The 22,990-nt window shown below is 49.2% G+C and overlaps 1 protein-coding gene across 3 annotated transcripts in view; it reads left to right on the top strand.

Annotated features, from left to right (window-relative positions):
* The window catches only part of HEXA (hexosaminidase subunit alpha), a 34,557-nt gene extending 15,511 nt beyond the window's left edge, over positions 1 to 19,046 (top strand). For all 3 annotated transcript variants that reach the window (XM_054041670.1, XM_054041671.1, XM_054041672.1), the window contains 8 exons: positions 2,978 to 3,110; positions 4,298 to 4,478; positions 5,168 to 5,254; positions 5,692 to 5,764; positions 7,142 to 7,322; positions 7,787 to 7,877; positions 16,668 to 16,772; positions 17,397 to 19,046. In XM_054041670.1, coding sequence (XP_053897645.1) covers positions 2,978 to 3,110; positions 4,298 to 4,478; positions 5,168 to 5,254; positions 5,692 to 5,764; positions 7,142 to 7,322; positions 7,787 to 7,877; positions 16,668 to 16,772; positions 17,397 to 17,460 — 915 coding nt within the window. In that variant the 3' untranslated portion in view covers positions 17,461 to 19,046. The remainder of the gene's footprint in view (positions 1 to 2,977; positions 3,111 to 4,297; positions 4,479 to 5,167; positions 5,255 to 5,691; positions 5,765 to 7,141; positions 7,323 to 7,786; positions 7,878 to 16,667; positions 16,773 to 17,396) is intronic.
* Positions 19,047 to 22,990: the final 3,944 nt, after the last annotated feature.

Raw genomic sequence — 22,990 nt, 5'->3', positions numbered from 1 at the left:
TGTCAGAACAGATGTAAGGAAAGAACTTATGCAGTTCCTGGAAACTTGCTGGAAACCCAGACTGGGCAGCAGCCTGGCAGGAGGAATTCCCAACCACACACTGGCCTGCTGGGGGAGCATGTAAAGTGTGGCCAGTTACTCGGCAGGGGTTATCTATGCAGACTCCTCCGCCCCAAGTGGGAAGTGGTGCTGGCAGTGGCTGCTGCCCAGCTGGTACTGTTGTGGGAGGGAGGCAGATCTCTGTGCGCTGCACCAAAGCTTTCCAGTCATTACACTGCTCTACAGCCAAAATGCTTCTGAAATAAATGTAGTCAAACTTTACTAATTCTGGGTCACTGAGAACAAAAATGATGCTTAAAATTGTTGATTGGCTCTAGTTTTCAAGATATGCTATTGGGTCAGTATATACGACCCTTGACTTGGGAATGGCAGAGAATAAGTGAGTTATAAAGGGAAGGGATCTCAATTTAAACTAGAAATGACTAAAATACATCTTTGACTGGATCTATGAATAAATCTATGACTGGGTTTGGACAGTACTTGCTTTTTAGGCAAAACAATGAATGATGCAATCTGAAGCTGGTATTGCATCATACATGATATGAATTGCATCATGTTATTCCTAGAAGTCATGGATGATGCAATCATAACGAAGCTTACATCACTCTGCTGAACAAATTGCCCCCTATATCAGCTCTAGAAATCATACAGTGTCATGCTCTCTTATTTGTCAGTGTTTGATTTTGCAAAGGGACACATTTCTGTTTAGCCAAAGTGAGCAGAGATGCCTCGTACTTGTGTGAACAGTGCAGATAACTTCTGCTATGTTTGTGGTGAAGTGACTTTTGCATCCCAAAAGCGCAGTATAACCACTATGGTTAAGAAAGCCTATCACCTTTTTTTGGCTGCAAAATTGGAGATCAGGACAAGAGGTGGGCACCACACATATGCTGCAACACTTGTGCAACAAATCTTCGCCAGTGGTTGAACAGGAAAAGGAAATCTATGCCTTCTGCAGTGCCAATGATTTGGAGAGGGCCAACAGATCATACCAGCAATTGTTACTTCTGCATGGTGCCTCCAGTTGGGAAAGGTGTGTCAAAGAAGAAAAAGTGGACTGTGCATTATCCAAACACTCCATCAGCTGTACGCCCAGTACCCCACGGAGAAGGACTGTCGGTTCCTGATGCACCAGAATCATTCTCACTTGAGTCAGACTAGGAAGAGGATGAAACTTCTGGTCCTGAACCATCAATGTCACAGGACCCACATTTTCTCCCATCCTCCTCCTCTGAACCACACCTCCTAACACAAGGTGAACTGAATGACCTTGTCAGGGATTTGGAACTACCCAAGAGTAAGGCAGAGCTGTTGGGCTCCAGACTACAGCAGTGGAATCTCCTGGCAGGTGATGTTAGGGTTTCCATGTTCTGTGACCGTCAAAAGGATCTTGTCCCATTCTTCTTCATGGAAGGTGATCTTGTAGCCTGCAACAACATCGATGGTGTGATGGCAGCCCTCAACATCATTCACGATCCAGATGAGTGGAGACTGTTCACTGATTCATCGAAGACGAGTCTTAAAGCTGTTTTACTGCATAATGGCATTGTTTTGCCATCAATTCCAGTTGGTCATGCAGTCCATATGAAGGAAACTATGACAACATGAAACAACTTTTGAGGTGCATAAACTATGACCAACATCAGTGGCAGCTTTGTGGCGATTTGAAGGTTGTTGCTCTCTTGCTTGGTCTGCAGACTGGATACACAAAGTACTGCTGTTTTCTCTGCGAATGGGATAGTCATGGAAGAGATTCCCACTAAATCAAGAAAGATTGGCCACTCCAACAGTCATTGTAGCCTGGGAGGAAAAGTGTTCAGCATCCACCACTCGTTGAATCAAGGAAGATTTTGTTACCACCCTTACACATCAAGCTGGGTCTGATGAAGAACTCTGTCAAGGCCATTGACAAAACGGGGCCATTGACAAAACAAGCAGCTTTCAAGTACCTCCATGGAAAATTTCCAAGGTTAAGTGAAGCTAAGATAAAGGAAGGTGTCTTTGTTGGTCCTCAGATTCGTGAACTTCTTCGAGATGATGCATTTGACCATGCACTGCGTGGCAAGGGAAAGACGGCATGGAAAGCCTTCCAGTTAGTGGCAATAAATTTTCTTGGGAACAACAAGGCAGACAACTACAGGTTGTTGGTGGAAAATCTCCTCAGGGCATACAAAAGCCTTGATTGCAACATGTCACTGAAGATACATTTTTTGCACTCTCATCTAGATTTTTTTCCAGCGAACTGCGGAGCAGTGAGCGACGAGCATGGCGAGCGATTTCACCAGCACATTGCAACAATGGAGAAATGCTATCAGGGCAAATGGAGCCCATCAATGCTTGCAGACTATTGCTGGACAGTGACAAGAGATGCTCCATCTAATGAATACAAGAGACAAGCCAAGAAGGGCTGAGTAGACACTGAATAGGACTAAACTATGTACATAATAGTTTGTTGCCTTTTGTTTCATAATACATTTTATTTATATAACCCTTTTGTTGATTTTTAAAGTGTTACATAAACAGGACAGGTGAAATATTATCATGTAAAGCAACCATAAACACATGAAAAGACCTAGGTTTACAATTTATGATTAAAACTCTACTATCTACACAATATACATAGACATAAAATGTAAAAACTTAAATATCTTAGAAACAGTAGCCAATCAGTTGTTTTAATTGTCATATTTGAATTCAGCACATCAAAATACATAATAAATAGCACATTTTATCTCTGAAGCAAATGACTTCTCAAAAATTGTAGACCAGTGTTATAGGTTGCTTGGGCTGGGCACAGGGCCTTTCCTGTCAGCGCAGCGGGGAGCTGACTAGTGGCAATGGCTAACAGTAGAGCGGGGTGGGTCTAAATGGGCGTACGTTGGAGCAATAGGGACATATGCTTCCTGTGCCCTCCCAGGGGGCTTACAATCCTGCCACCCACGTGTACACGCTGAACGACGTGAAACTGGTGATCGAGTACGCCAGGCTACGTGGGATCCGAGTCATTTCGGAGTTTGACACCCCTGGCCACACTCTCTCTTGGGGCCCAGGTAAGGAACTGGGCCTGCCAGGGGACCCAGAGCAAAGGGTGGGTTGGGGATTCTGGGGTTATGCCGAAAGATGGGTCTCCGTGATCTAGTTCTTAGCACTGATATCTAGCTAGATGTGTGTGCATCCCTTTGTCAGAGCCTGGGTCTGGCCAGTAACTTGCTCTTAGCTATCGTGTCTGATTGTCTGGTGGATGTGAGGAATTCAGGGGAGGATATAACCAGGTATAGTGCAGGGAGGCGCTGTTTGTGCTGTCCTCACCTGACTGCGCATCTCACTCCTGATCTACAGCATCCTTGCTATCCTAGTCGTGGGCCCCCAACGCCTCTGCCAGTACACCTCATCTCATCTCAGCACAGACCTGCTCCATGCCTGTCTCAGAACATTGCTTGCTAATCTGCTTTACAAGTATTGAATTTGTAAGGGAGGGGATGGGGTGTGTGTGTGTGTGGGCCTGTAATCCAGTCTAGGCCCAGATCTTGGCTAGTCCACATGCTTCCAGTCGGTTAGTATTGTGCTTTCCTTCGGGAGCACAATAGTCTGGAGCCATGGCCCCCTTGTGGGACCTTAATCCATGCAACTGTTACATTTCCCAGTTCATCTCCCCACGTAGGCTAAGAGCCTGATGTGGAGGGGGTCAGGTTCTGGCCCCTTCCCATCCTGCAGAGATGACTCCCTGCACCCAGCTACCCGCTCCAGCGCAGCCGCATAGTTCAGCCTTACTTGGCATGCTTGAGGCTGCCTGACCCGGATGAAGCACTGGACTGGGAGTCCAGTGGTCTGGGTCTATTCCCAGTCCTGCCACTGACCTGCTGGCTGACCTTAGGTACATCACTTCCCCTCTCTGTGCCACAGTCTGCCCCGTCCGGCAGGGTGATGGGACGTACCCCACTTGTGCGCTGTGTTGAGATCTGTGGCTGGGACATGCTCGCTTGGTGTTGGGGGCTGTGCTCTGGGATATGTGTCACTGAATCATGAGATGGGAGAAGATGGCTCCAACCAAGCAGCTGCCTGTCCTGGGTGGAGCCTTTGCTCTCTCCTCTTCCTGACCCCCCTTGTTTGCTCTGCCTGGAGTTGCCTGGCTGTCCCCTCCCGTGTTGGGGAGCAGCAGGCGGCATCGGCCAGCCAGTGACCCAGAGCTTGGTGGCACATAAACTCTTCCTTACAGCATTCTTTGGTATTGACCCAGGTGCTCCGGGCTTGCTGACGCCCTGCTATGCAGGCTCGATTCCCTCCGGGGCCTACGGGCCGGTCAACCCCATCCTCAACACCACTTACCAGTTCATGACAGAGCTCTTTAGGGAGGTCAGCACCGTGTTCCCAGACTTCTACCTCCACCTTGGCGGCGACGAGGTTGACTTCACCTGCTGGTGGGTTACACTTCTTTGTAGCTGCTCGGGGGCCGGGATAGCAGGGACAGGTCCATGGAGTAAATGGCCTTGGACTGTTGACTCTGATCGCTAGCTAGGAAGGGTCTGGATTATAGCAGTGCTTAGAAGCCCCAAATGAGCTTGGCACATTGCTGTGCTAGGCACTGTACGTAAACACAGCAAGAGACAGTCCCTGCCCCAGGGAGCTTCCAGGCTAAATAGAAAAGAGAGACAGGGAGGCAGGGCAGTGCTATTATCCCCATTGCACAGAGGGGGGACTGAGGCACAGAGAGGCATGAGATCACAGTGTGTTTGTGGCAGAGCTGGGAACACAACCCAAGTCCCCTGAGCTGTGCCATGGCCACAGACCATCCTTCCTCACTAGCAGTCACTCTTGGCCTAATAAAACAAATCAGCCCCCAGTCTTTGTCTAACTACACAGGCAAGAGACAGCGCTGAGCAGCTGCCTGAGGGAAGCAGACACCACCAGCTCATCCAGAGACAGCTCTCAGGCTTGCATCAATGGGGCCATCGGGGACGATCCCTCCCACTCTGGAGAGAGGGCCAGCGTGGCATAGCAACCCCGTGACTTGCTCTCCTTCCTGTCACTCTTGGCACATGTCCCCAGGGCACTGGACACTCTGCAGCGTGGCCTGTGATTTTATACTGCTCCTCTTTTTGGCGTGCAGGAGGTCGAATCCCGAAATCCAGGCCTTCATGCAGCAGATGGGGTTTGGCCAAGACTACGCCAAGCTGGAGTCTTTCTACATCCAGAGGTGAGGGCCGTGACAGGGGCCTACAGAGAGCAGCAGCTGCAGCACAACCAGTTTGCCTTCTGTGGCTCACACATCCACCCCACCACTCTATTTCCTCCTGGGGAGCAGGACCCCTTGAGAATACCCACCACCACTCCAAAGCTGGTACCTGGGTATGGCCCCACCATATCTTGTCCCGCACAGGCTTGTGTGAAGTTTACCCCAAAGGGGTCCAGGGTTGGTGATGGCTCTGGATAGTGGGTGGGGGATGGACTGGGAGCCCTGCTTAGGACCTGTCTTGGAATGGGGAAGGGAGAGAACCAAGGTAACTTCCTGTCTTGCTGCAAGCACCTGGTCTAGGTAATGTTCCTGTCTAGACACAGGCTCTTACTTAAGTGATGGAGGCTCTGGCTGTAGCTGTCCCTGTTTGTTCTGTACTGCTTCTCTCCTGGCTCCAGGTTGCTGGATATCATCTCTTCCTATGGCAAGGGCTACGTGGTGTGGCAGGAGGTGTTTGATAATGGTGTGAAGGTGAGAGCTGCTCTGTTTTCCCTACTACAGGCCCCTGGCTCTCAGCAACAACCAGTGCAGTGTGTCCCAGTGTGCCTTGGGAAGGGAGGGGCCTGGCTGCGTGTTGATGGAGGGATGTTTGCTTACTGCATGGTCTCCTCCTGCCCCATCCCCTGCTGGGCTCTGCCAGGCACTGGGTTTGCTCTTGGGCCAGGGGTTGGTGGGGGAGGAGGGGGAAATCCTCCACCCTCGCCCATGGGCTTTTTCCCTCTTTTGTTGGCCATGGCTCTTCCCCTGGCTCCTTGTGGCCTGATCCCATAAGAGGCAGATCTTTGATCCTGTCCCGGGCACGCTCTCCCTTTGGGCCCATAGCTTCCTCCACAGCAGGTGTGCTGTTCGCGACCTGTGGCTATTCGGTCACAGCCTACTGTATCAGCTACTCGCTATACCCACTCCAGGCCAGCGCAGGGCGCTGGCTCACACCACGGCCCTCCTGGTGGTGGGGATGGGTGAGGAATACAACCAGGCACTGTCATTTGCTGGCATGGCATTTGAGAACTTAGAGCTGCCCTGCTGCTGCAGCCTCGCTGCTACCCACTCAGGGAAGGCACTCCCAGCATCTCTCTCTCCAGGCCCCTTTTGCTTCTCTTTCCCCAGCTGAAGCCAGCCACTTCTGCCTGGTACCATGAGGGGATTGTGTGGGTCAGAGAGGGTGTCAGCTAGGGGAAGAGCAGCAGGGACTCCCCTGGGAGCGAGCTGTCTAGGTACTTACCCGGCCTTCATTGCCATAGAAACTGAGCACCTCACACTCTTTTCTCACTGGGAGGCTTGCACGGGGTGTAGTTTGGGGTGCTGAGGTGCAGGCAGAGCTCAGACACTTGCCCAAGGTCACGTAGGAAGTCCAGAGTCTCAGTCCAGTGCCCTGACTGCTAGAGCATCCTTCCTAGTTCACCCTTTGGGCTGGGCGCATGGAGTAGGAAGGACGACAGAAGTGTCCTCCATGGGGTCAGTTTCACATGAGGGCGCAGCGTGCCTGTGCTGCATTGCTGTCAGGTTGTGGTTGTCTAGAAGAATTGTCTTGCTAACTCTTGCCATTACCAATGCAGCAGTGACTTCCCATTTCTGCTGCAGGGTCCCGGGCTGAGCTAGCAGGAGGTAAGTGTGTACAGCTCAGGGGTGTGTGTGGCTCTGGGGAGTGTGAACTGAGGGTCTTCCTTGAGTTGCACTGTTCCCATGTCCCTGCTGAAGGTCCCCACGTGGGTGGTGTGTGCCTTGCAGTGCTGTGTGCTGCAGATTGCCTCGGGGGCTGTCGGCCTGGCTCTTCTCACGTGCTAGGGGAGTGGGGCACGCTGACCCCTTGCATGGAGCATCATGTGTGTTTCTGTCATGTGTGGCCAGGTGAAGCCAGACACCATCATCCACGTGTGGCGGGAGAACGCCGGGCCGTACCAGCAGGAGGTGGCTCGAGTCACCAAGGCCGGTTACAGGGCCCTGCTGTCTGCCCCCTGGTATCTCAACCGCATCTCATATGGGCAGGACTGGCAGACAGCTTACCAGGTGGAGCCTCTGGAGTTTGAAGGTGTGTCCCTTGCGCATGTGGGCTGTGTCAGCCTCCCCTGCAGGGCCTCACACACAGCTAGCTGTCAACGGGATGATGTGGCAATCCTGGCTGGTCAGTCAACTAACAAGCAGGCCAGTCGAGTACTTCCTACTGCTGAACCAAGTGAGCACAAGTGCCTGTGGCTTTGGCTCCAGTGACTGGCAGCTGCCCTGCCAGTCAGGGGATGGGCACTGAACAGCCCCCCTCTGGCGTGAAACAGTCAAACAGTCCTTCAGCACATGTAGCTGATGGCTGCCATCGGGGACCTCCAGGGGAAGCCTGAGTCTCTACGGCTTGAGCTGATGAGCCAGGCTCTGTAGCTGGAGGCTGTAACAGACTCTTCTCTGTGGGCTGGAGACAGAGGGGACATGGCACACACTGCTCCATGGGTCACACCCCATCTTCCGATCCGTTGTCATTTGAACAAGTGTCTCTTTTGACAGGCAGCCTCGAGCAGAAGGAGCTGGTGATTGGCGGAGAGGCCTGCATGTGGGGTGAATATGTGGATGTAACTAACCTGGCGCCCAGGCTCTGGTAAGAGAACCCATCAGAGGACCTGGGGATTACAGTGGATGATGCTGGATATGAGTCAGCAGTGTGCCTTTGTTGCCAAGAAGGCCAATGGCATATTGTGCTGTATTAGTAGGCGCATTGCCAGCAGATAGAGAGAAGTGATTATTCCCCTCTATTCGGCACTGGTGAGGCCACACCTGGAGTATTATGTCCAATTTTGGTTTCCCCCACTACAGAAGGGATGTGGACAAATTGGAGAGAGTCCAGCGGAGGGCAACGAAAATTATTAGGGGGCTGGGGCACATGACTTACGAGGCAAGGCTGAGGGAACTGGGCTTATTTAGTCAGCAGAAGAAAATAGTGAGGGGGAATTTGATAGCAGCCTTCAACTACCTGAAGGGGGGTTCCAAAGAGGATGGAGCTAGGCTGTTCTCAGAAGTGGCAGATGACAGAACAAGAAGCAACGGTCTCAAGTTGCAGTGGAGGAGGTCTGGGTTGGATATTAGGAAACACTATTTCACTAGGAGGGTGGTGAAGCACTGGATTGGGTTACCTAGGGAGGTGGTGGAATCTCCATCCTTAGAGGTTTTTATGACCTGGCTTGACAAGGTCCTGGCTGGGATGATTTAGTTGGTGTTGGTCCTGCTTTGAGCAGGGGATTGGACTAGATGACCTCCTGAGATCTCTTCCAACCTTAATATTCTATGGTGGGGGGCTGGCTTGAGCCCTTCTCTTCTAACATGGGCGACTGTCCTTGGCCCGATTGCCCACTGAGTTGTGTAAATTGCAGGGAATTCCACTCCGTTGGGGCCGATAGGGTGAGATTGTGGGAAGAAGAGAATTGGGCCCCTGTGTCTCAGTGGGAGTACAGCAGGTGTGGTGGTCTCCCGATCTGTCTCCCATCAGTGGCTGGCTCACCTATAAACCTGGATTTATGACTGTCTGCTTGGATATAGTGAAACTCCACAGAAGGGAGCAAAAGGGAAGCCCCACGTTGTGTGAGTGCGTCGCAGCATCCATAGCAGCTCAGGGTGTAGGGACCTGTGCCTAGCACAACACTTTATGAGAGGAAGACTATGCAGTGCAGGATGCCCGGTTTTCGGAATGTAGATGTACTGGCAGATCTTAGCAGACAGCGGCCTTCCAGGTGGGTATGTATCCAGTGTAACTGCACAGACCCCGACATGCAACCTTTGTAGATGAGCAGCTCTGCTTCAGTGCTTTAGAGTCCCCATCTTTTGGGTGCTGAATGGTACCAGGCTTTGGTTCTTGTGCCTTACAGTGAAATCCACCTCCATCTAACTGCCTTGTGCTGAACTGAATGGCCTTAATTATTTACAGTCTCCAGTTCCCGCTGGAGCAGAGTTAACTGGCTGTTACCGTAGGCTGGGCCCAAAGTGGTTCCTTGAGCTCTTGTTTTCCAAGGGCTTTTTTTTAAACACTTGCTAAATTATTATAAAAATAAAAAATAATTACATTGACTTAAAATGTTGTCCCACCAAACCAGTGGCCTTGCTCTGCTCCTGTCATTCTCACGCCAAACTGGCCTGTTCCAGGCCCCCCAGCTCAGTTGGCAAAGGAGAGGGGTCAGTAGTATTCTCTGGCCCTGTGGGACTCATTACCTCCTCCAAGAGGGAGGCATTGTAAAACCTCTATGAGGTTGTCATGCTGCCGTCCTCCTTTTGTTTCCTTCCTGCCTTCTCCCCTTTATGAAGCTCTAAATGAATGAATATAACTGTTGGTCAATACCTGATCCAGGGGCCCTTATACAGGATTTAGCCAACCTTCCTGTCTTAAATTCTCTATAGAAAGACTGGTCAACCTCAGCTCGACTTTCTCCTCTTCTCCACTTACACTTTACTACGCAGGGGTGGGGGCTCATGTTTTTGCTGCAAAATGTCAGTGAGCATGTAATCCTGTGTTATCTGCTCTGCCATCCCACCCCATTCAATCTGTTTCCAGGTATGGCAGTGATAGGCATGTTGGTGCACACGAGCAGTGTGCTGTTTGTTTAGGGAACATCTGCGAGGAACCAGCAGGTGGGTTTCCTTAAGTACACTCAGTGTATTGGCTGTGGACTGGCATAACATCCTGTTTGCTAAGAGACTCCTATTTCTCTTCTTTCCCATCACCCACCTTCTAGGGTCTGTCTACACTGCAATCACAGGGTGTGATTGCCACACGTGTAGACATATCCAAGCTAGCTTTAATTTAGCTCAGGTTCCAGTAACAGCGAAGCCATGGCAGTTGTGGGAAGATTTGTACAGCCTGTGCTGAAGTTCATGCTCCCACAACTTCACTAATCTGGGCCCTGAGCTAGATAGATTAAAGCTACTTTGGGTGTGCTGGCTTGAGCTGCAGCCACACCATTAATCCCGCAGGCAAATGACGCTCTGCTTTCCCAGTGACTTGGAAGCATGAATGGGTCAATGTTATTAATGTGCTCAGGTGCTAGTTAGATTTTAAAGCTGAAACCTAACAAACTAGATTTGTCAATTGAATAAATGTTCTAGCCAATATTGGAATGGAAAATAATTCAGACAACCCCTTTTTATTGAGTACAGGGAGCAATAGCTTACTCATTAACACTGCCTTCTTTTCAGATCCACTTTTACCTTGGGACAGTGCTTTTCTAATCAGGACACTGAGTTGTTCTTAACCAATCAACAAGTTTATTTATTCAGCCAGAACCACATAAGTATATAATCAATGGTTTATAGTCAAGTTTAGATGTCTGAAGTTCTAGCGTATGCTGAATACAACATGCTGTTTATATAATAGAATAGTACAAATAACCAATATTTCTTTATTATGCTTATAATTGTCAGTTATCAGTTCTTTAGTATCTGTAGTACATTTGTCATATTTCAAGTAATTCTGCAAAGAGTTAGGATGTACTTGTTTTAAGGCAATCTTAGCAGTGTGGTCCTAGTGTTTGGTACACAAAGGACTAGTTTAAAACATCAAAAGCAATTGCTTCAAGTTATTATCTGAGGTTCTCTTAAGCCAATTTTATATATTCAATATCGGGTTCCTTGAGGTCTCACTAGAAGGGCTGGTGATGCAACAAGGGAACTTTCAGGTTTTTATTTAAAGAACAGAAAGAAATACAATCTCTGAAATGAAATCTCACCCCTCCTTTGTGCTGGGAACCCTGGAAAGGGAGAGTCTTCCCATTCCAGGGGCTGGTCAGGTGTCTGGTATTGAATCTCACTTCTGCAGCATTTTTTTGGAGAGAAGATTCAGCAAACTGAGCCCCCCCCCCCCCCCCCCCATGGTCAGGGCCGGCTTTAGAAAGTGCGGGGCCTGATTCGAATACCTGGTGGCGGTCCGGGTCTTCAGCGGCACTTCGGCGGCAAGTCCTTCACTCGCTCCAGGTCTTCCGCAGCACTGAAGGACCCACCGCCGAAATGCCCGGAGCGAATGAAGGACCCACCGCCGAAGACCCGGACCACTGCCGGGTGAGTAAAAATTAAAAAGGCGCCTAAGTTAGGCGCTGTTCTTTAGGGCGCGGGGCCCTCTTAGGTGCGGGGCCTGATTCGGGGGAATCGGCCTAAAGCCGGCCTTGCCTACGGTGACCTCAGTTGTCCCTGAAAAGATGTAAAAGGAGTGTTGGAGGAGGCGTGGCTCTTATTTCCAATTGGATACTGACCAAACAAGCTCTCAGATTTCAGCACTCGGTTTTCCTGCTGCTTCCCTCATATCCAGTAAATGGTGTTTTTCCATCAGAGATTTTTTTATCAGAAGTTTTTGTTCTTTATTTCAAGGATTGTATTTCTCTATTAATCCCTACTGTTAACTGGACTTTTCTCCCTTTAAGCAATTTCTTTCAATATTTCAAAGCTGTACCCTGTATAGGTGCTTATATCTGTCAATGGTCTTTTTCCTCCTTGTTCTTTACAATTAATATCACTTCTAGAGTGCAACAATCATTGAGAAAGAAAACCAACAAAATCCCTTATAGTTCTACTAAATTTAGTGGATCCAGTCATCTAGTCCATTCATTCTTTGATTTTATATATACAGCATTTCATATCCTTGAGGGCTTGCAATACAAGAGAAAATATTTTGAAGGAACAAGACTGGAGAGAGGGTGTATTTGATTCATAAAGCAAGCAAATGTACAGCTTCAAATTTGGGATGAAAGCTAGTTGTTTTGGATTTCTTGGAGTATTGGGAAGTTTGGCCTGTGGAACCTTTAGTTTTCTGAGTAAGCTACTATTTGAACAGTTTATTTGATTTATAGTTGCTCAGTTTCCCCCCCAACCCCTTCCCAAAAAAAAGTCTCTGGCACTTAATTCATTCCTAGGATGAAACAGGCTAATGATCACTGCTGTAGGAAAGCAAGGTGTTCCTTTGGGATTTGATGGGCAAGAGAAATGGGGTGTTCATAGCAGCCAGCTGGCGTCACAAGATGCTCTATACACATGCAGGTCATGAGAGGAACTTGTCTGAGTAACAAGAGCTTGCAGAGTTTGTTTCCTATTGCTTATTTCTGGGGATCTGTGGTTTCTTAACCCCATTTGTCTTGCACTCTGGAGGTGGATGTTAATCTCTTGTTGTCTTGAGTTCCTTTAGGACAGGGAAGGGCAAACTTTCTGGCCCGAGGGCCACATAGGGGTTGCGCAACTGTATGGAGGGCCAGGTAGGGAAGGCTGTGCCTCCCCAAACAGCCTGGCCCCCACCCCCTATCTGCCCCCTCCTACTTCCTGCCCCCTGACTGCCCCCCTCAGAACTCCCAACCCATCCAACCCCTCCTACTCCTTGTCCCCTGACCGCCCCCACCCGGGACCCCTGCACCCTATCCAACCCCCCCTGTCCCCTGACAGCCCCCCTGGGACTCCCACCCCCTATCCAATTGCCCTCTGCTCCTCATCCCCTGACCGCCCCTTCCCGGGAGCCCCCGCTCCCTGTCCCCTGACTGCCCTCCCGACCTCTATCCACATCCCTGCCCCCTGACTGGCCCCCTGGGACTCCCACTCCCAACCCTCCATGTTCCCAATCCCATGAACGCCCACCCAGAACCTCCACCCTATCCAACCGCCCCCTCCTCCCTGACTGCCCCCCAGAACTCCCCACTCCCTTACCCAACCCCCTGGCTCCCCGCCTCCTTACCAGCAGCAGGAGCTCGCAGCCGTGACACCCGGCCAGAGCCAGCTGCGTTCCCCACACTGCCCTGTGGGAGCCGTGGTCCAGAGCGCGGCCGGAGCGGCTGCAGGGGAGGGACCGGGGAATAAGTTCCCCATCTGGAACATTTTGGACACAGACTGGCTAACCTAGTGAGGAGGGCTTTAAACTAGGTTCGACGGGGACAGGTGAGCAAAGCCCAGAGGTAAGTGGGGAACATGGAGACCGGGGAGATGGGTCGGAAACGAGAGGGAGTGTGGGCTATATTGTCAGAGAGAAAGGAGGGTCAGGACAAAACTGGGAGGAAAGATCAAACCAGTATCTTAGATGCCTATATACAAATGCGAGAAGTATGGGGAATAAGCAGGAAGAACTGGAAGTGCTAATAAATAAATACAACTATGACATTGTTGGCATCACTGAAACTTGGTGGGATAATACACATGATTGGAATGTTGGTGTGGATGGGTACAGCTTGCTCAGGAAGGATAGACACTTGGATAAAAATGTACACACTTGGACTGAGGTAGAGATGGACATAGGAGACGGAAGTGTTGAGAGTCTCTGGGTTAGGCTAAAAGGGGTAAAAAACAAGGGAGATGTCATGCTAGGAGTCTACTACAGGCCACCTAACCAGGTGGAAGAGGTGGATGAGGCTTTTTTTAAGCAACTAACAAAATCATCCAAAGCCCAAGATTTGGTGGTGATGGGGGACTTCAACTATCCGGATATATGTTGGGAAAATAACACAGCGGGGCACAGACTATCCAACAAATTCTTGGACTGCATTGCAGACAACTTTTTATTTCAGAAGGTTGAAAAAGCTACTAGGGGGGAAGCTGTTCTAGACTTGATTTTAACAAATAGGGAGGAACTCGTTGAGAATTTGAAAGTAGAAGGCAGCCTGGGTGAAAGTGATCATGAAATCATAGGGTTTGCAATTCTAAGGAAGGGTAGAAGGGAGAACAGCAAAATAGAGATAATGGATTTCAGGAAGGCAGATTTTGGTAAGCTCAGAGAGCTGATAGGTAAGGTCCCAGGGGAATCAAGACTGAGGGGAAAAACAACTGAGGAGAGTTGGCAGTTTTTCAAAGGGACACTATTAAGGGCCCAAAAGCAAGCTATTCCGCTGGTTAGGAAAGATAGAAAATGTGGCAAAAGACCACCTTGGCTTAACCACGAGATCTTGCATGATCTAAAAAATAAAAAGGAGTCATATAAAAAATGGAAACTAGGACAGATTACAAAGGATGAATATAGGCAAACAACACAGGAATGCAGGGGCAAGATTAGAAAGGCAAAGGCACAAAATGAGCTCAAACTAGCTACGGGAATAAAGGGAAACAAGAAGACTTTTTATCAATACATTAGAAGCAAGAGGAAGACCAAAGACAGGGTAGGCCCACTGCTTAGTGAAGAAGGAGAAACAGTAACAGGAAACTTGGAAATGGCAGAGATGCTTAATGACTTCTTTGTTTCGGTCTTCACCGAGAAGTCTGAAGGAATGCCTAACATAGTGAATGTTAATGGGAAGGGGGTAGGTTTAGCAGATAAAATAAAAAAAGAACAAGTTAAAAGTCACTTAGAAAAGTTAGATGCCTGCAAGTCACCAGGGCCTGATGAAATGCATCCTAGAATACTCAAGGAGCTAATAGAGGAGGTATCTGAGCCTCTAGCTATTATCTTTGGAAAATCATGGGAGACGGGAGAGATTCCAGAAGACTGGAAAAGGGCAAATATAGTGCCCATCTATAAAAAGGGAAATAAAAACAACCCAGGAAACTACAGACCAGTTAGCTTAACTTCTGTGCCAGGGAAGATAATGGAGCAAGTAATTAAGGAAATCATCTGCAAACACTTGGAAGGTGGTAAGGTGATAGGGAACAGCCAGCATGGATTTGTGAAGAACAAATCATGTCAAACCAATCTGATAGCTTTCTTTGATAGGATAACGAGCCTTGTGGATAAGGGTGAAGCTGTGGATGTGGTATACCTAGACTTTAGTAAGGCATTTGATACAGTCTCGCATGATATTCTTATCGATAAACTAGGCAAATACAATTTAGATGGGGCTACTATAAGGTGGGTGCATAACTGGCTGGATAACCGTACTCAGAGAGTTGTTATTAATGGTTCCCAATCCTGCTGGAAAGGCATAACGAGTGGGGTTCCGCAGGGGTCTGTTTTGGGACCGGCGCTGTTCAATATCTTCATCAACGACTTAGATTTTGGCATAGAAAGTACGCTTATTAAGTTTGCGGATGATACCAAACTGGGAGGAATTGCAACTGCTTTGGAGGACAGGGTCATAATTCAAAATGATCTGGACAAATTGGAGAAATGGGCTGAGGTAAACAGGATGAAGTTTAACAAAGACAAATGCAAAGTGCTCCACCTAGGAAGGAAAAATCAGTTTCACACATACAGAATGGGAAGAGACTGTCTAGGAAGGAGTACGGCAGAAAGGGATCTAGGGGTTATAGTGGACCACAAGCTAAATATGAGTCAACAGTGTGATGCTGTTGCAAAAAAAGCAAACATGATTCTGGGATGTATTAACAGGTGTGTTGTGAGCAAGACACGAGAAGTCATTCTTCCACTCTACTCTGCTCTGGTTAGGCCTCAGCTGGAGTATTGTGTCCAGTTCTGGGCACCGCATTTTAAAAAAGATGTGGAGAAATTGGAGCGGGTCCAGAGAAGAGCAACAAGAATGATTAAAGGTCTTGAGGACATGACCTATGAAGGAAGGCTGAAAGAATTGGGTTTGTTTAGTTTGGAAAAGAGAAGACTGAGAGGGGACATGATAGCAGTTTTCAGGTATTTAAAAGGGTGTCATAAGGAGGAGGGAGAAAACTTGTTCACCTTAGCCTCTAAGGATAGAACCAGAAGCAATGGGTTTAAACTGCAGCAAGGGAGGTCTAGGTTGGACATTAGGAAAAAGTTCCTAACTGTCAGGGTGGTTAAACACTGGAATAAATTGCCTAGGGAGGTTGTGGAATCTCCATCTCTGGAGATATTTAAGAGTAGGTTAGATAAATGTCTATCAGGGATGGTCTAGACAGTATTGGGTCCTGCCATGCGGGCAGGGGACTGGACTCGATGACCTCTCAAGGTCCCTTCCAGTCCTAGAATCTATGAATCTGGGAGCTCAGGGGCTGGGCAGGACGGTCCCGCGGGCCGGACGTGGCCTGTGGGCTGTAGTTTGCCCACATCTGCTTTAGGAGAAACTAACATTTGGAACAGACAAGTTTTCATGGAGAAGGGAATAGAATGGTTGCTTTTCTCTTTTAAGGTCTTAAGGACTAATAGTTACTAATAATATTCAAGGCATATTTGACAATCTTCTTCTCACAGCTCCCCAACCTCCTCCATTATTGTTCCAATTTTTCCTGGCCTTGGAGAGGCTTTTGTTCAGTTAAATCATGTCTGTGCTGACCCCACGAATAGCAAAGTATAGCGACCTGGGTGTTAGTAATGCCTCTCTGCTCTCAGGGATTGCTACTGTAGCCTTTTGCGTTCCCCAGGAGGCTAGTCCAGCTTTTCTGCTGACATCCCTGCATTTCTGCCTTAGTAGAAAAAGTCTCATCTCACAGTTCAGTGCAGGAGTGTTTGGGAGTGCCTACTCTTAGCAGCTCTCTGACTTCCTGTGTAGAGTAACACATCTTTGCATCTCATTTCCTCAAGGCCAAGAGCTGGGGCCATAGCTGAGAGGCTGTGGAGCAATAAGACGGTGACAGATCTGCAAGATGCGTATCTACGACTGGCAGATTTCCGCTGCATGCTGCTCAGGTAATGGTGACTGGCCTAGCTCCTTTCATCCAAGACCCCAGCTAGACACAGGAAATCACTGAGTCACCTCTGGAGTGGAGCAGCAGTGAGCAGTCCTCTTGGAACTGCTAGGGAATCTAGGGAGGCAGACTGTAACTGGGAGCTGGGATTTCACCAGGGCACTGGGCTTATGCAAAGTGCCATGGCATCATTAATACCCATGAGTGGTCCGGACCTTAGTTTGCCAACTCTGGTAGATGGCACCACGCAGCAACACAGCACCCCTAGTGCCATGCTGAAGCATTGGTTCAGTATTGATTCAATGGCAGAGCACTACCTACAGAGTTGCCAACACTGCTTCTTGTAGCATATGAATTTTTCTTGAGGTCTCCCTTCAAGTAAAGACCAGGCTTCACCCTGCTTAGCCTGTGAAAACTGATCTTATCCCTCACTTTCCTGAGCCCTAAAATATCATCAGATACCTCAAAACTTCAGTATGCCGGGGAGAGAAGAAATTAACCCTTTACTTCAGCACATCGCCCTCATCAGAGCACCAAAAATTTAAGAGTAACTCCTTCCCCTTTAAGGACTGGAAGCCTGAATGCCTGGGTTCTGTGTAACATCCCTGTGTCTCTTCTGTTCCAGGCGAGGCATCCAGGCGCAGCCTCTCTTTACAGGATACTGTGATGCTGAATACAGTGGGTTCTGAATGGAGAACTCAGCTGCCCCCACCCCTTCGCCCTGCATGCTGTGTGTGTATCTCTGACGATAGCTGCTCCCATGTGCTACAGGGCGTCCCTGTTGCTCTTGTTCTTGCAATGAGCCGATTTAGATATTTTGCTTTTTTTCTACTGTTTGAATTTTAAATACAATAAAGGAGGAGTCCCAAAGAGAGAAGGTGCCTCTCCAGTCTGTCCCAGTGCTAGAGCAGGCAGTGAGAGGCTCCTGGCCCATCCGCAGCAGGGTTGCTTGCTGGGCTCCAGTCAGCTATCGCACTGGGGATGCACAGGGTTTGGTGTGTGGAAGAGCCCAGGCTGGAGCCTGCTGGGTTGGCAGCTACAAACCCTCTTTACTTTGTAGTGACACATGCAGCGCCACAGTACCAGTGTGAGAGTCACTTCAGAGCGGACACCCATCACCTCCCACCAGCAGGGGAACTTGCAGACCCTGCCCTGCCTGTGCACTGCATGTGCTACTGCACCCGACTCCTAGTGCAGCAGAACAGCTCCACTCCCATCTACCTCCATGCCTGCCTACCTCTGGGAGCAGAGGCCTCAACTCAGGGTTTGCTCCCTGCCCTGGACATGCCTGAGCATGATGATATTGCTGGGAAGCCTGGCTCGTCCTGTGTGCCTAACTGTATAACTTGTGACTGATCTTGGGGGCACAAAGGGTTTAGCCAGGCGGGGCAGGCAGTTGTAGTCTTAGTTGGTCAGATGAAACCTTAGGCTCTGCCTAGCTTTTACCTTGACCACTGAAGGTGTTAAAACTACAGACTACTTTCTCCATGCTAAACTGTTACTGTGTGGTAACACCCCCCACTTGTTTCCTAGTGTGGACATACCGTTGGCATGTAAGATTTTCTGTGCAACAATGCACAAGCTGTTAGTGGGGGCTAGCTACCCCAGGCCATTCAGCCCAGCCCATGTTTGTTCTGCTGTTTCTTTTCCCTTTGTTCCTCCTAACCACTCTGCCTACAGCCCAGTTGTGCTTTCCTCTTCATGCCTCTCTCTCTGCTCCTTACCCTGGATGTTGTCGTCTTCTCTTGCCTGTCTCAAGAGTGTGGCCCCCTAAAGCCTCTATGAGGCAATCACTCCAGATTCCTCCCTCAGCTTCCTTCTTGCCTTCTCCTTTTTAGGAAGCTCTAAGGGAATTGCCCAATGATACTACAATCCCAGCTGGGCCCTCACTGGCCAGTCCCTTTGTTGGGTATGCAGCCTCACACAGGACTCAGTCAGTGTATCCAACCTCCCGGTGGAGTCCCTGCAGCGAGGGTTGGCTCAGATTTATCTTCTTGTCTTCATTTGAATTGATTGTACACTCCTAGAGGCAGGGACCACCTCAGCTGTTCACTAGATGATCAGTGAGTTGAGACACTTGTCTTTGACAGCTAGGATCTCCTGGTGAAAGTCCAACTGGTATCTGATTTTGGGTTAATTTTTCTGTACTGGACAAGATGCTGCACTGCAGGAACGCTATGCAGCTTTGCTTTAAATGAGCCACTTCTGGCTGTCACTTCTCACAACTGTTCAGATGTTATGATTGTTACATTTTCATTAAAAATATCCGGAAGTGGCTGAGTTTGAATTTATTTTTCATCTCTAGTTCTAGAGTATATTCTTAAAGGGATGATTGTCTGCAGTCCTTCCTGTCCCCACTAGGGAACTGGCTTGGGAGATCTGCTGTTGATGTAGGCCAGTGGTTTTCAACCTGTGGTCCATAGACCCTTGGGGGTCCGCAGTCTGTGTCTAAGATTTCCAAAGGGATCCACACCTTCATTTGAAATGTTTTAGGGGTTTGCAAATGAAAAAAGGTTGAAAGTCACTGCCGAGCTAAAGCCCTCAGTACTGGCCCATATGCATGGAGGGTGCTATTAAATGGAGGCAAGGAGAGGGAGCATTTCCAGGGACCCTGCATTATAATATGAAATAGTGTTGCACATCCCAACCTTTTCCATAGCAGAGTGCCCCTTCCAGGCAGCAATCTGGGCAGTGCCGTGACCTACAGAGTAAGACGGTTGAAACAGCCTAATCACTCTATCTAATTTAAAGACTGGGGTAAATTAATTTACTGCCTACAACGTATGTTACTAAAAACAAAACAAAAAAGAAAACAGGAAACTGCTGTTTTCAAAGTACATTGGATTGTGTCACACAACCTGTGCTGAATGAGGCAGACTTCCCAAATGCAGTATTAAAAATTGGTACCTTTAGTTGCAAGTGGTTTAATATGCATGATTTTTATGATAAAGATCACTGGAAAGCTGTGTTTCCTAGTGGTTAGAGCACTGGACTGGAACTCAAGACCTGGGTTCCATTCCTGGTTCTGCTTCAGGCCTGCTGGGTGACCTTGGACAAGTCACATCCCTCTCCATGCCTCAGTTTTCCATCTGTAAAATGGGGATGATAAAAACGCTTTGAAGTCTATGGATGAAAAGCAGTATAGAAGAGCTAGGCAATAGTATTGCTTTTATCCATGTAGCTTTGTAACTGTTTTAAACATCATTCAACTTATTGAGAGAAATTTTCTGAAAAATCCAGATACATTTTTATTTTAAAAGGTGTTGCCAGCTCTCATGATTTCATCGTGATACTGGCACTACTTGGTGTTTTTTCTTGAAGTCCCAGCTCCTGGAGTCCTGGGGTTACGTGAGATCTCAGCTTTCATTTTAAAAACTTCAAGCCCTCATTGGTGCGGAGATAAGCTTGAAAACATGACCCCTTAGGGCTCAAAACTCCACAAGGGGAATAAAAAGATCCCAACATTTTTTTTTTTTTTTTTTTTTTTTTGTGGGGTGGGTGTTGAGTCATGATTTTGGAATGCTTGATATTGTTAATACTTGATTAAATGCCTTTGTAGCAATATAAAGTGTTATACTCCTTTCCATGGTTATGTTTACGCTTAGCAGAATTTGATTCTTTTAATATAATTTTGTCAGATAATATCAATGTTTGTTTAAGCATTTTTTTTTTTTTTTTGGTTTTTATCCATTTACATTTTCACAGGTATAGGAAATTATGGGGGGGGAGGGCAACACAATTATTTAATGACAGTCAATACTGAGATTCAAAAAGTTAGTTTTATAATGGTTAAAACACAAATTATCAACATCACATGTCAAAATATACAAAGTAAATATCCTTAAATCAAGTTCTCAAGCAGCATTTTTCTTACTTTGCCTAGCTATAAATTTTGATTATTATTGATGGAAATATTTTTTCCTCACTTTGTGTGTGTATGGTGACTTCAACTGACATTGATCGATTGAAAATCTACTCCTTCCAAGCCTAATTATGTTGGATGTTTGCTGAAGGGTGAGATATGCTGCTCGCTCTGTAAGGGCACGTACCAAACACCCGCTTGCCATGTAGAGAGGGCTTTGCCATTTAAAGTTTGTGTGCTGCACAGAGAGAGGGCAGATGTAAGGTGCATGAGCCCAGCTTCAGAAGGCAGCCATGTACCCCCCATTATAACTGCCATGGGGAGTGGGGGAGGTAAAAGCTACAACAGGGAGCCAGGACTGTGGCAACATTTTGCTTCTTTCCTTTGCCTCCATCTTTCCCCCGGCAGCCAGAAAGAGCGGATGCACTGGGGCCATTTTGACTCCTGAGGGAGTTGCAAGGTCTGCTTGCAGGGCCGTCCCTAGCATACGCAGAATACATAGCTGCGTAGGGCACCATGAAATTTGCAGCACCAAATTGCCCCAAATTTCATGGTGCCCTAAGCAGTTGCGTGTTGCATACGCTGCAGCACCAGCTCCGGCGGCCAGCCCTATCCCCCAGCTGGCCCCCCACAGGCTGTGCCAACTGCAAGGGGCAGGGCCGTCCCTAGGGAGCTGTGGGGTCTGGGACAACTCCCTCGGCCCTGCTTCTTAGTCTTCCCCCCTGGCCTGTCCCCATTCCACCTCTTTCCCCCCCAAGCCTCTTACCCCAGCAGCCCCGCACTCATCGGCAGCAGTGGGGAGTGGAGCAACTGGGCTCCAGCCCACTCCGCTGTGCCAGCTCCCAGCTGGGTTGCTCTGCTTCCTGCTGCCAGTGAGTGAGGGGGGCTCAGACCCCTTCCCCCAAGCCCCCTCCCCCAAAGACTCGGCTGGAGCAGGCTGGGTCTGGGTCGTTCCACTTCCTGCTGCCAGCGCCAGGCCCCCCGCTAATCCCCCAGGCCACTCTGGGCCTGGGGGTCCCCCCAAAGCCTCCTGTCTCCTCAGCTCCGCAGGCCTTGAGCGCAGCCCAGACCCTCTGTGGGTGGGGCAGAGAGGGAAGCAGGTGCTTAGGCTGCATAGGGCACCATAATTGGTAGGGATGGCCCTGCCTGCATGGTAGCACAAGCACTGGGAGCAGTGGGGGGGGGGGGGGGGAGAGAGAAGAGGGAGACAGCACTAAGACCAGAACAATCTGGGGTCAGCCGCTCCCTGCTTTGGAGGCCAAACGCCGCCTGGCCTGATGCCCCAGCTCTGGGTGACTTTGCTAGGGATCATGCCTGGCTTCCCCTTTGTGGCAGTGATTCCAGAGTGTAACCCTGCCCAGTCACCCCTCAGCTAGGCTTCCTGGCACAGTCACAGGGCTGGGGGACGCAGATGCCAGTAGACAATGATCACATTTGGAATGGCTGTTTGTACTTCAGGCAGTGTGGCTGAGGTGCCAGCTGGGGGCAGTGCTGCTCTGGGGACGAGAGTCTTCTCCCGAGCTGCGAGGGGCGGCCCACATGGAGCAGAGGGATTCTCATCCCTTCCTATTTTTAAAAGTAGCTGTAGCTTGTCCCATGCAGTATAAATTGTTACCATGCAGTGCAGGCGCCTTGGTTCCGCGTGAAGCCGGTGCGAGCCGGTGAAGGCTGACTGGCAGGGGTTGCCTTGTACTGTGCCCGATCTTGGCTTCAGAGCTCGGGGGTGAGGAGAGGGGGCCCTCCCGCCCAGCCATAGAAGTGCAGAGCCCTGGGGTTGCTGGTTGTGCTGTCAGGCCTGGCTACCTGGACTCTGAGCCTCCCCCCACCCACACACTTCCCATAGGCTGGCTTTCCAATGAACATAAGGCTGCCTTGGGGAGCTCTCTCTACACCACAGCATGTGCACAGCATGAGGGGTAGCAGGGTGAGCTTCTTCCATACTCTGGTAGCAAAGGGCCTTGCTTGTTGTCTGGCACGGAAGAGAGGGGTTCAGCCTCCCGTTATATGTCCTTCCTGTCTGACTGCTCCTTTCACCTTTTGCCTCCGGCCTTTTCTTTCCCCCACCCCAGCACCCAGAGTGGGGTGTCTCCCTCCTCTCAGCCTTTTTCACCCTCACTTCTTGCCTCTCTTCCCCTCCCCACACCGTCTCTTTCATCCCATGTGTCAGCTGCTCTGGGACTGTTGGTAAAATGTCTTACACTGCTGTCTAAGGGCCAGCCCCTCACCGCAGCTCAGCAGCCTCTAAGGGGGTCTTTAGCCCAGCATGGAGCTGCCAAACCAGAGCTGAGTTGGGAACGGAGCTAAATGGACACAGGACCGGCCCGGCCCTACACAGATAGCAGCAGGATCACTTTCCC

This window comes from Malaclemys terrapin, chromosome 10 (genome assembly GCF_027887155.1).
Source record: "Malaclemys terrapin pileata isolate rMalTer1 chromosome 10, rMalTer1.hap1, whole genome shotgun sequence".
NCBI classification, from domain to species: Eukaryota; Metazoa; Chordata; order Testudines; family Emydidae; genus Malaclemys; species Malaclemys terrapin.
The sequence above is the reverse complement of the archived record's forward strand: the minus strand, read 5'-3'. Positions and strand labels throughout refer to the sequence as shown.